Source organism: Pagrus pagrus, assembly GCF_965226575.1.
Source record: "Pagrus pagrus genome assembly, chromosome: 23".
In the NCBI taxonomy this organism is placed as follows: Eukaryota; Metazoa; Chordata; class Actinopteri; order Spariformes; family Sparidae; genus Pagrus; species Pagrus pagrus.
Window position 1 is genome coordinate 5,525,934 of NC_140205.1, and position 13,593 is coordinate 5,539,526.

The 13,593-nt window shown below is 42.4% G+C and overlaps 1 protein-coding gene across 3 annotated transcripts in view; it reads right to left on the bottom strand.

Moving 5' to 3' along the window:
• Positions 1-13,593, bottom strand: part of lin7a (lin-7 homolog A (C. elegans)) — a 46,796-nt gene continuing 33,203 nt past the window's right edge. For 2 of the 3 annotated variants that reach the window (XM_084345654.1, XM_084345656.1), the window contains 4 exons: positions 12,455-12,526; positions 7,661-7,870; positions 7,106-7,317; positions 1-2,709 (listed from right to left, as the gene is read on the bottom strand). In XM_084345654.1, coding sequence (XP_084201780.1) covers positions 2,685-2,709; positions 7,106-7,317; positions 7,661-7,870; positions 12,455-12,526 — 519 coding nt within the window. In that variant the 3' untranslated portion in view covers positions 1-2,684. Of the gene's footprint in view, positions 2,710-7,101; positions 7,318-7,660; positions 7,871-12,454; positions 12,527-13,593 lie in introns of all 3 variants that reach the window. The other variant, XM_084345655.1, reaches the window with a different exon arrangement.

Genomic DNA, 13,593 nt, shown 5'->3' on the forward strand with positions numbered 1-13,593 from the left:
TTCACTGTACACAAGCACATAGATTTATTTATACAAATATAATATGTATTACAATTGCATATCAACAGTTTGTTGTCTTTTTTTTTTTAATCTTTACGGTAAGTACGGGACCATCAGCTTCAAAAATGTAAGTCAATTAAGAAAGAGTACCTGTGATTTAAAGATACAAAAAGGGATCTGTTGTGTGGAGATGTTCTGAAGAGGAGCGAGCGACTCAAAAAACCTTTGAATATCCTGTCAAACCCGAGCACAGAGGCGACCCGATGCTTCGGCATCGAGCGGCCTCCGCGCGAACAGGTTGTTTGGGAAAATGGCGATATTTGGCAGCATGGCACGCTTTATGCATGTAGAGGGAATTTTGCTCGGCGCGGACTTGTGCAGTAAGATGTGATGTAGGTCAGAAAGGGTCAAAGGTGGAAATGAAATTCTCTCTTTCTGTCAATAAATCCAAAACACAATTCAAAATCAACAGTCAGCAACATTTTTTAAACTTCGTGACAGCTGGAAACATGCAGTTTCTAGAAACACATTCTCTGACATACAGGAAGTGATGGGCTTTATGTTTAGGGATCAACAGAAGAAGAAACAGCCTTAGTGGTGAAGCCTGCATGGGATGAACAAACAAAGAAAAGAGCGCCACCTAGAGAAAATGATAGAGAACACAAGACACAAAGACCAACAAAGACGAGATCTCTGGGAAACAGAAGCTCTGAGGGGAAAGTGGGTCCAAGAAGGATCTGAATTGTTTTCTTTCTTGTGTTCATGACTCGAGAACTGGAGAAAAAAGGTTTTGCCAGGATAATTTATACGTTTCAGGAGAAAAAACATATTTTTTTAACGTGTGAAACCATGTTAATTATTTTTTTCCCAGGTGGATTTATTCTCATGTGTGAAAGCAAATTAAAGAAAGCAAAGAAATTCTCACAAAAGAAACTTTTCATGTGTTTCAGGAGCATTAAAATATTTGTCCTCCTGCTTAAACAAACTTTTCACAATTTATAGTTTCACACTTGAACATTTGTTTGGAGAAGTTTGTTTTTCACAGTTGGATTTTTTTTTCTCCTCACCCAAAAAAACAAAAAACAAAAAACAAAACTTGGTTTCACACAAGCAAAAAAAAAACCCAAAACATTTTTCACATGTTGAACCAAGTGAGAAAAAAAGTCTCCTGACAAAACAAAAAAGGAAAAAAAAAAGAAATAAGAAAAATGAAGTGAAGTGATATTTTAATTGGTTTTGTGGATTTTCTTTTTCACCTGGAGAAAAAAACAAAATATCAAGAAGAAAAAAGAAGAAAAAATATTCCCCTGAAAAAAGAAAGAAAAAAAAATGAAGGAAAAGGAAAAGTAATCCTGGCAGAAACTCTGAATTCACCAGTTCTCGACTCATAAACACAGGAGAGAAAACAATTTAGTTCAGACTCAAAAAAAAACTCCCCTCAGGGCTTCCGTACCGGGAAGTGCAGCGCAAACAGAACAAAACAAAACGAGGAGCGCTTGGCACCGAAGATGGAGACAATTAAAAAGTAAAGAGTGAAGTTTTAAACAGATTTCCCTTCCAGGTACACAGGAAACATGATTGTCCTAACAGAAACTCAGGGAGCAGATCTACATAAACTATGTGCGAGTACTCAGCTAGATTTTTAAATAATAACATTTAAAAGGAACAATAAAACTTTACGTTAAATCTCTTTAAAATAGAAGTCTGAAAAATAAACATAATTATAGCATATTTTTGATTTAATTCTGTTCAGATAATCTGGCGACATTCATTTCTGAGGACCGGTTCGTTAAATTCTCTTCGTAACATATATTTTCAGGATAAATCTCATTTGGGAAAAGTTCACAACGTCTGTTAATAATCGCAGTTATTGCACATTAATTGTCGATGCCATCGCTTAAATCAATAATCTCTTTAAATGGCACAGAAGATCGATTTTTTCTTTTTTGGACGAAGAAGCTGCCTCACAGTTCATACGATGATTTTACATTTGCACCTGTGCCGTAAAACTCTGTACATAGGTACGCGTCCGATCGTGAATTTCGGTGGTGAGATGTGAAAAAACTGAAGAATGTGTGTTATTGCTAAACCTACAAGATACAAAATCGTTTCCTGCTACAATATAGAAGGTAAAAAAGAGTTCACGTTTATCCAAAACGGGACACCAAAAAGAAAAACCAACGGTCATTCATACAGAGACACAAGCACCAGTTGAGGAATCAATAGAAACACCACTGTACAAATGATATCTATGGCAGAAAAAAACCGGCAGAGGTGCCACGGTGCGATGGATGTCGGTAAGCGATTGGAAAATCGGACTGTAAACGAAAAAAAAAAACAACTAACACAAGAAAAGAGTTCCAGAAAGAGTCACAACCGGGGAGAACAACTTAGAAAAGGGAATACAAAGTTAAAATGGACGACGTTCAGCGCTCCCCCTCTCCCGCATTCCTGTTTTTTCAAAGCACCAGATTCAGGACGGACGGCTCTCCGGCTCTCTCTCGTTCTCGGTTTTTGCTCAGTAATCGTTGATCGGTGGGACGCTGGAAGGGAGAGAGCGAGTAAAAAGTGTCCTCTACTTGTTGGTTTCCTCCACGACGGAGAGAAAGATTCCCTTTTGGGGGGGATCCTCGACGCAAACGTGTTGGACCTGCGAGATCCACCTCATCTTCCTCGGCTCTCCTTCACTTCTTCTTCTTTTGGAACAACCTGCAGAAACGTCACAAGAGAGGAAACAGACTGAGAGCAATGCCTCACAGCTCGCTGACAGCTCAGACTCATGCTATCGAGCTAATTCTGTGTTTGTCTGATGAGTTGCTAAATGATTTGTCGGAGCCTCATTCCAGCTTGAAATTGTTGTAAGTCCATTATCACTGAGTTTCAAAGTGCCCCCGCACACTACAGCAACACGACAACCAGGCCCAATGTTAATGAGAGCAGAACCAACTATTCCCAAGTACATTTCAGGATTTACATATTAATGACTCTCTGTAACACATCCAACTGCACTTAACTTATATATGTTGACTCATAGTAAACTGATTCAAAACAAGAAATGTTTGTGAACCTTAATTTTTTATATTTGTGATATGAATCCTTTGGTCATTTATGTATAAATCCTGAAATACAGTTGTGAATCACTCCATTCTCCATTCATTAACATAGAGACTAATCTAATTTGTTGTTAATTAAGTTTTAAAGGGGCACTATGAAGTTTTGGAGACGAAATTCAAACTCAGAATTGTAATATTTACAAATATTTTATCATTTGTTTTAATTATTGCATTCATTAATGTCATTTTTATTGACAGATTTTGGGTTTTACATGCAGTGACCACTTTAAATAATACAAAATATTGAATAGAAATTAACAAAAAGTCAGGTTGCCATTTAAAATTCACTTTATAAAGCATTTGTGTGCAGTAATAATTTGTTTGTGTACTTTTGTTTTGTATGACAAATGTGTGTTTTTACATATTTTTTCCTTCTTTTTCTTGAAATTTTTCTCTTTTTATTTATTTACTTTGCATTTGTGTATTATTCCACTAAGGTGAGGCCTGTGACAAAAGATGACAAAAGTGATTTGTGTGTATGTTGGTGACTAAAAGAAAATAAAAATACATTTCAATAACAAAAAGTCAGGCCAAAGTAAAGTTTTGTAAAAAAAGGAATTAAATAAAGTAAATAAATTGAGAACATGTCTTATGCCAGTGATTTGCCTGCATTAAATACTTAAAATGGTGAGCATTTACTTCCTGCTTTCTTGCCCTTTGTTTACATTGCACCTTAACTCACCACTACTTTGAAAAATAAAGTACCATAATGTCCCTTTTTTGAGAGTAAGAACACAAAACACTTTTTTTTATACATATATGTGATGTAAAGTTACTTTAAACAAGTTTTATGAATTTTCCTGCAAAAGTCTCCTAATTACAGATGGTTTGAGTGTTTGGTATGCCTGCTGTGGTGCTTGATACACAGACACAGACAGCATTAATGCAAGAGAGACCCTGTGAACAGTTTATCTTTGCCACAACTGCAGGAAGATTACGTTGATGCCACCGCTGCTGCCTTGGAATAAATTGCACCGGAGTCGTACCAACGACACAGGCTGCAAAATAAGTGGGGTGATATATTTTCTGACTGCAGCCGTGAACTTTCGCAGAGAATAAAAAGCTATTGTTAAAGAAAAGACTCACTCCAGCTCACTGTGTAATGTTTGTGTTCGGTTGGACGGAGAGAGTCAAAAAGACAGCCGGGGAGACGGTGACAGAGCCGAGCTCGAGGCCGACCGGTGGATTATGTTGCATTCTTTCTGCTTGTGCGCGTCACTTGGTTCGGCAGCCTCTCGGCCACCAGAGCAAATCTCTGCGGTCAGCGTGCCCGCATTGATAAAACATGATCCCTGCTCGGTTCCCTGTCTGTAGCTGCGCTACAACACAGTGTTACAAGCTCCTAAATACCTTCCCAAGCTGCACCGTGCCAAGTGTAAGACAAGAGATATGCTTGGGGGATTTGGCTTCAAACGGGGCAGTGCCACAGAGATTTTGGACACATGCCCGCCCCCGATACGTCCGGGGAATAATAGGAGAAGTCTGGGTAGCATTAACTGTGGCGTGATACGGTCGAGCTCGTCTGCAAAGTTTCTTCTTGCCTTTAAGTTATTTTCACACAGTCAAAGTGTGACTGGCGGAGCTTTGTTCTTACTTTGGACAGTGAAAACATCGTCTAAAGCTGAGGGATGTAGTCGCTCCATCCAGCCGCAGCATCTTCCTACCTAGGCTTGAATTATTTACAGGCCGTACAACTGAACCGCTCGCACAAACACAGCAGAAGGCAATGTTGGTAATGTTTGCACAGAGGATGCCGGCAGCTAAGTTTGCAAAATGCGCCGCTGAGGTTTGAGGCTTTGTGCCGGAATGCAAAATGCTGCTGCCGCTACCTGCATACGAGCCGGGGAAAGTGTCTGCACGGTAAAGCAGAGCTCGAGCATGGCGAATGAAACTCAAAGGGAGAGTTAAGCCTGCTTCCAGTTCACCTCTCTGCATCTGTATTCCTCTGCCGAGTCCTTGCAAAATGTTGCGTCTTGCACTTTTTTTAGCAACTGGTAACTCAGGAAAAGCGGTTTTTTTTTGAAAGGTGGCGAAGTGTGGAGTCAAAAAAGGAACCAGACGACGTAAATCACAGAAGTAAATATATAAACAAATAAAAGACACATTTTTAAAGGTGTTTACAGTAAAAAAAAGCTTCCTGAAGAGATGTAATTGCTAATAATTCTGCCAAAAATGGTAAATATTAACACAATATGTGGATATCTGCATTCACAATCCCCTTTTTTTATGTGTTGTACTGTGTGAAAGTCCCGACACAGATCTAAAAAATCCATGTTGAAGCTCACAGATAATCTGTGCTCATCTCGACCTGACCTGAGTGCAGATCAGGCTCAGCCTCCACAAACCAAAAAAAGGCAGTGAGCCACAGGAGGTGGTGCTGCACAGTGATGTCAGAACAGCTAAGAGTCTGATGTTAGAGGCACTATGACGAGATTTTACTTACAAATAACAGCATCTCTTTGAGGATTTAAGTGACTCTGAACCGTCGTTAGCAATTCATCATGATTGGGTTTGTGGGTGTGGTGTTGTTACTGTAGATGTTGAAGGAATACTTTGATATTTGCGGAAATATGCTCACACGTTAGCTGTAAAAAACTGACATTTTATGCCCCCAGTCCCACAAATATAACCCCCAACCACAGATTAATAGTAAAATAAATTTAAAAAACAGTAAAGAAATTTATAAAAAAGGAATTTCAAAAGTCAACATCTAAAATTTAATCACAAAAATGATCTTCAAGTGCAAATATCGCAAGAGAGAGCTTGTGAGTGCTGACGAGACCTTCGAAAAAGAAGAAGAGGGAGGATGAAATGATGCAGGACATCAGTCTGCAGAGTGGACATCTGAGACAGGGAGGCAAATGTCAATGAGAGAAAAGTTTGAGTGAAATCTGAAAGCGTGTTTATTCCTCTCGGGGCCGGTTTAATCTAGTTTAATCGGCAGATGTAGTGAAGCGAAGGGCTGGAGCCGGCTCGGGAACGACTGGCGCCAATCAGGCAGGGTTGTTCCACGACACCCCGCGAGAGACTGAGAGGCTCCCATTTGATTTGTATCACAATGAAATTGAATTTAAGGGGAGGAATTACCAATCAGGAGCACAGCAATGGGTTAATTATAGGTTAAGGGTAAGTTAGGTAAGTTAGGTGCTTATTCGCTTTTTTCACAGATAGATGAGAAGATCAATAGTAGATGGATACTCTCAAATCTGTCAGCTACATATAGAGACAGTAAGCTAAGCTAACACTTTGGTTTACAGGGATTTCTGTTCTGCAACGATTTCGCGGCAAACACCCACACAAACGTGTCATTTTCACGTTTCTGTTTCTGGACAGAGCAAGCTGTTGACCTCTGCTGTGAGACTGTCTGCTAAGCTAACTGTCTGCTGTAGCTTCATGTTTAAATATGAGATTGATATTTCCAAAAATGCTAAGTGTCCCTTGAGAGAAGAAGGTGTGTGACTGGTTTGAGGTTTTCTGGTTTAAACTCATGACTAGCCGTGAAAATGGCAGGCAGTTAAACTGAAGTGGGCAACGTCTTAATGCAAAAACATTTCTGTTCAAGCTATTTTCCAAAAAAGATACTTAAAGCCGGTATCAGGAACTTTCATATTTTGTTGATTCTGGCAGAGAAAAGATGACGGTGGCGAAATAGAAACAAACTGCCGTACCATCAGACTACGAAGCAGCTTCTTTCCTCAGATTGTGAGACTCCTCAGCCATAAAAAATAGTTTCAACTTTGTGACTTATCAGACTCGAAAAAGTCAGAACCCGACCCAGTGACAGGTAACTTATAACTTCCTTATAGTACGTTTAACATCAGCTTCCATCAGTCTCATAAAGCCTAATACATCTTGTGATTCCTGGGAGTACTTCCTCTCCGTCTTGTCCTCCGGCAGTGTTTTACCTTTTTGCCTCCTGGAGTCCCGCCTCCAGCTATGGCTCCCCGGAGGCGGGACACCTCACGCTTAAAGCAATGAAGCGCCTCACCTACGACATGTGGTTCTGCTGAGAGGTCAGGTTCTGCTGTTGCTGCTGCTGCATGAGGAGCTGCTGCTGCTGGCGCCGCCGGGCCGTGCGGAGCTTCTCGAAGCGAGCCTCCATCTCCTCCAGGACTTTGGGGGTGTAGCGAACCACCAGCTTCACGCTGTCCTTGGCCGCCTTCAGCAGCTCCACCGCTTTCTCGTGGTGCTCGCCCTCCACGCTCTGCGGGGGGTTTGAGAGAGAAGGAAGCTGATTTTATTATGATGCAAAAATTGTAACTCCTCTTTGGAGAAAAAGAAAACTTCCTCCATTTTTAATGCCCTGCGATATTCAGTTAAAAATGAGCCTACAGTCGGAGTTATTCAAGTCTCTGCAGTGCTTCTGCTCCCTGTGCAGCACTTTGATCTCCCGATCGTTGGACTCACATATCAAACTAGAAATCAAACGCTTCTTTCTTATTTCAACTGAGGATATCTTTTGGAAGCAGTTTTGAATAATAAATAAATAATCTCCCTCAAAAAACAAAAGTCTGGCCCGTCTGTAAGTCGGGGTTTTTTGAACCTACCACGCCATTGACGGACAGCAGCTGATCCCCTCGCTTCAGGCCGCCGTGCCTCTCGGCCACGCCCCCGGGGATGATGCGGGAGATGTAAATGGGCGAGTTCTGCTCCTTGCCGCCCATCACGTTGAAGCCCAGCCCTTCCTCCGTCTTGGGTAGCTCCACCACCCGCGGGTGGGAGTGACCTTCGCTGGCTGCGAAGGCTGCGACTGTGGCCTGAAGGACGGGAATGAAAAATAGTGCTTTAGGGAAAAAAAACCCCACATAATCATCCTGCTACTAACTGTGCTGAAAACCTTGAAGAAACACATTACATACTGGGACATTACACAGTCAGCTCACACAGAATTTCTGTTGTGCAACGCTGGTTTGAATTGAATGGGAAATGTTTGTTTTTCAGCCAAAAAGAGAGCAACTAGGAGAGAAACTTTGTCCCTGAGTTGAGTCTTCCTGGCTGCACTGTCAAAAAAAACATGAGTTGACCTGAGCCAGCAGTGGAAAACAGATAAACTAGTGAAAATATAGAAATATAGATTTATCAAGAGGACTGTTAGATGTGGTTGAAAGCTTTGAAAGTATTTATTCCCAAAGTTCAAGGAAGAACTTCAATGCTTTTATCCTCTCAGTGAAGCAAGAAAACCAAGAAAATCCGAGTGTCATTCGAGCGCAGCGATAGTTGCTGAAAAAACTTTTGAGCAGCTGTGTATATGAGCTGTCAGGAGCTGAAAGGGTCGACAGTTAGGTGCCACAGCTGCCAAGCAAGAGACCACTGTTCAAGACTGGGTTTCACAACTTCACAAGAGGTGTTGGGACATTTTTCAGTCGTGTTTGTTGCAACACAACCAGGTATTTTAAGCCAAGACATGATCACTGATCTTTGCAACCACCTGTTACATTAGTTACTATTAACTAGTTAGCTCCGTTAGCCGTGCAGCTAGCAGCCTAGGATCTGATGGCTAGCACAGGAGCTTTGGACTGATACAAGCCGGGGGATGTCCGTGGTTTTACAGAAACGTAGAATAACAACATCTATTCTGGTGATCGGCTTGCTCCTTGTGTCTCTTCCTTTGTTTAATAATGTGATTACAGCCGTCGGTACGTCTAATCTCAGTGTAGAGTTTTCAAACCCCGCATTAACATGACAGCGATCCTGTGGAGAAAAGTGTCTTGTTCGAACAAAAGAGCAAGTTTGACATTGTGAAAGTCTTCCAGTCTGCACTCTTCTAGTCGCCTCCATTAAACTCAAAATGAATCCAAAAGGAGGAATCCAATTTACAAAATGATCGTGAAGGTGGACGGCTATAACAAAGCTTTTTGGATTTAGCCCGAGCTGGGGATTTGGACTCCACGTGAGAAGTTCTCTGGCTTTCCTAAGCGCACGGATTAACACATCCAAGTTCACGCTGGAAGGAGCAGCCAGACAACTTTCAGCGTCTGTATCTCTACCAGCTGGTTGATGTTGCTCGCTGGCTGTGGGGTTTCTTTGAACCCCGAGCCAAGCTCCTTGCTCCTTGTACATTCAGAACAAAGCACCCAGGAGCTTGTTAACCGAGCCTGGGAAAGCTAATGGCAGGCGAACAGAGGAACCGTGCCCAGTGATCCACAGATGCATTGCCACAGGTGTCTCGCTTGTCAAGTCGGCATCATACGCGATATGTGAGGTAGATCGGGATAAAAAAAAAAAAAAAGTAGAGGAGGGGCGGTTCCCTCAGAAGCTTTTGCAGATGTGTATCCAAATTCCCCAGCAGCAGACGAGTATCTTGGCACTTTGAGGTCTTTGATGCTCCCCTCAGGCAGCGTCGGCATCTCTCCTCTCTCTTCAATATTCATACGCATCGTCGTGCCCACATTCATTTCTTCTCGAACTGTTTCTGCTTCTCTAGTTATTGTAGTAACCCCTCTTCCTCCTTCTTCCTCCTCTCTGTCCTTCTTCCTCCCCTCCCTCCCCACGCCACTGTGAAGCTAAAAAGGCAGCTCGTCAGCATGCATGCCGTCGCCTCCCCCGGCCCTCGCAGCACATCGACCTTCACAACTTTATCTGGCTTTCTGCAAGCGAAAAACAATCTGGCAGATGGCCGGCGCCTCACACACACACACACACACACACACACACACACACACACACACACACACACACAGGAGGCATCCTAAATGAAAAGCTTTGCAAGAGGATTTGGTAACCACAATGCACTGTATAGTGTAAGTATGACTTAATATATCAGTTGATCATCGGCTCTCATGATGTTCTGCGGAGCCCACACAGTCCTGATGGACTCTGTCTCCATTTGGATCAGTAATAAGGGCCTCGAGCCAGGAATTAGCGGCCGAAATTGATTTAATTAATGAAGCAATCAACGAGAATCGAAGGGCTCAGGTGAAACGCAAATCTGGACTGTCGGGAGATTTGGCGTCTCGCTGGCTGAAGTACTCGAGATATTCCAAACATTTCATCATCATTGCGACGGCAGCTTATGTAAGTCGATACCATATCTACAGTGTCCATCTCTTTTCCTTTCGGATGGGTGATGCTGATTGAATGGAATTGCTGCCGTGGTCCGGCTCGCGTCGTTATCTCTGGAAATCCTGCGCTCCCAGTTTAGAGGGTCCCCACAGCTAAGCCAGCTCAGCCCATTAGCCGTGTGCTTAATTGTCCGGTGGACGTGCACATTTTTAATACAGATTTAGCAGCAGTAGCTCCTCGAAGTTAGGAGCAAAGAAAAAAAAATTAGGAAGGAGTTTTTTAAAGCTGCTTAAATCATGTCGTTTCTGCTTTGGGCTTAAAGAAAGAGACAGAAATGCTGCTTAACTGTCCCAGTTTCTCTGTAGAGTGACGCTCCTGTACTCTAGTCATTACTAAAGATGTTATTTTTTTAGATCAGACGATGGTTCACACTTTATATACGACAGGAGATAATCCAAATACAGTAAGTGAGAGTTTCTTTGTCGACTGCTAATCTTTTCTTTTGAAAAATGTCTCATTTTGTGCATCCTCTGTGAAGCAATCATTTAATTATTCACATTCATGTAAGTGAAATGAGAATATCTGTGCGTGAAGTATGACGCCAACAGGTGATTAGCTTAGCTTAGCTTAGCTGAGCTTAAAGACTGGAAACTTGGGTAACAGCTAGCCTGGCTCAGTCTATAGGCCTAGTTCAAGAAGGTGATTAGCCTAGCGTAAGCAGCTAGTTTGTGGTTTCAGGATTATGCAACATGCTAAAACGACCTGTTTTGTGCGACTAGGCCTTTACTAGCCGTTTCCTCCTGCTCCCAGTCTCTAGTTAACCCAGGCTAATCACCTTTTAGCTCCAGCTCCTTATCGATATCACGCACAAACACAACCTTTTCAGCCAAAAAAGAGAAATAACGCCACAAACTTATTGTTTTAACATTTCTGTCTGAGAATAGATTAAATAAATAAGATATAACTTGTGAATGAGTGAGCTTTAGAGGCACACTGCTTTCGATCTTTATGCTTATCCAAGCTAACCGCCTCCCGACTCCAAGATCCACACTGTGAGAGGTATCAATCTTTTTCATCCGACTCTCAGGAGGAAGTGAATAAATCTGTATCAATATGCTCAGCTCGTGCTCCGACCAGGTGTTCGATTGCAATTCACCACCAGACTCTGCGCTATTGTGCTCGAGGCGGAGTGTTGCGAACAAAACAGCAAAGATCTGCTCATTTGAAGCCTCGTACACAAAGACTTCCCTCTGTCTTTGTCATCCGTTTCTATTCGCAGCCTCCTCCCACTCCTTCTGATGTGGCTACTGGGGAGGAGTGGACTGCAGCTGAACACTGAACACTAAAAGCACAGAGAGGTGCTCTCATCTCGTCTCGGCCCCTGCATCTCATCATCCTCATCCTCCATATGAAATCAGACAAGCCTGTCCTCTTTGTTTTCTTTCACAAAAAGCTGGCTCACTCGCAGGTGAGGTGCTAATAACGGTCCTGCATTAGCAACTGGGTCAAGCTCGTCTCTATTGTACATCCAAATGAGCTTATTCCATTTACCGTGCACCTGGAAACGTCTCTGTTACGCTTTTGTCCCGTGCCAACAAAAAAACGGCCGCATGAAACGTTGAACAGTCGAGTGGGAGAAGAGAAAACATGAAAGAAAGGAAGAGCTTCCCCAGTGATTGACATCTCATATGTGTTACATCAATAAACAGCCATGAGCCGTCATCTGAAAAATCAGATATGAGCAGCGGCTCGGGATTTAATACCAGAGCCTGCAAAGCGAATATAGAAACTGTTCTTCTCGGTTTGATTTGAATGCACACAGAAGGAATAAAATGAAGAAATCTATCTAATACAGTGAGCCTGTCAGTCGTGACGACGGCGAAACAAATGCGCCTTTATCATCGTATTGTTTCACGCGGCAATATTTCATCCGGGATGGAAAGAGACGGCAAAAACAATGTGAGAAAAGCAAGATTAAAGATGTAAATCTACTGGCTGCTAATCTGTTAATTCAGGGAGAACGCTACGTGGGATCGAAGAAAGATTTACGGCTCAGAGCGAAGACATTTAGAGACTGAAGGCTGTTGAAACAAAGGATGAAGAGCTGGGTTCATATTGAGGAAGAGGAAGTTACACTTTAAGCACATTTGGTAATAAACTGTTGGGCGTTGTTCTGGGAAAAATGTGAAAATGTCACGACTGAATGCTAACTAACTGATAACCTGATGATAACTTTACGTACACCTACAGGTCTGCATTGGCGAGAAGAAAAGGTGAGCATGACTTTTATTGTGAAATTAACAGGTTGCCATTAGTTACAGCACGGTCGCTGGTCTTACCTTGGCTGTGGCCCTCGCCTGGTACTCCGGACAGCCGTTCACTGTGATCGTTTCATGCATGTACTGGTACACCTGAAGGAAATGAAGAGAGACGGGCGGTGTCATTATGTTTCACATGGTTGAAAACTGAAATCACCACCCTGCGTCTGAGCTTAAACACTTCATCATAGTCAAATAACAGCACTCCTTCACAGATGGCTTTACGGCACTAACATGCTGACTGATGGAAAACACCCAGACACTCAGGACCAGAGTCGCTGCATGCTGCCGCTACACTCTGCTCATATTCATCTAACACGAGGAGACAAAAAGTAAACGTCATTATTTTTGCCCACAAATGTATCTGAGGCTTTGAATCCCTTTGAAATGTGAAGACAGCAGCGGATCTGGTAAGTGAGCCGTCTCAGAGAAGATAAGATAATATTTCAATTTCTGTATTAAGGAGGAGTTAGGGTGCAAGAGTACCGGCCTTGAAGATTATTTAATGTTTGTCTTCAAACATTTTCAGCTCTTCGGCGTGCATACATTTCTTAGTGAGGAGGAAAAACGGTGGTGGAGTCTACAGGCGAGACATTCATAAGTGTGAAACCACCGGATATTTTTTTAAGAGACCTCCAGACGATTTCCTGGCGTGTTTGTGGGGACAAGAACTGATATATTTTTGATAAGTCAGGACATCTCCATCTAGGTGTTTTTGGCGAGACCTCTTGGCAACTTTCAGCCAGGACTTTTTGAGAAGTCAAGATATCTCCATTCGTGTTTGTAGCGACAAGAAACACATCTTTGATGAGACCTCAGGAAAATATCAAGCTGTGTTTCTCCAAACAAAAATATCTGTTTTTTGTTGAGACAAACACAGCTGGATATTGTCACTTCAGGACATCTCCATCTGTGTTTTTGGCAGCAAAAAGAGGGGTATTTTAAGCCGACACAGGATCTTTTCCTAACCCTTACTAGATGTTTTTGGTGCCTAAACTTAACCAGATCGTGAGCACAGCGTTGCCACATGGCAAAATTTGAAACCAAAGCTTTAAAAAAAAGGTTTCAATATATCTCTGGTTTGCAGAAACCTACTTTGCCAACATTTATTCTGCTGATTTGGTTTCAGGAGAAGGAGGCACAATCTCGTCCTGGACTTT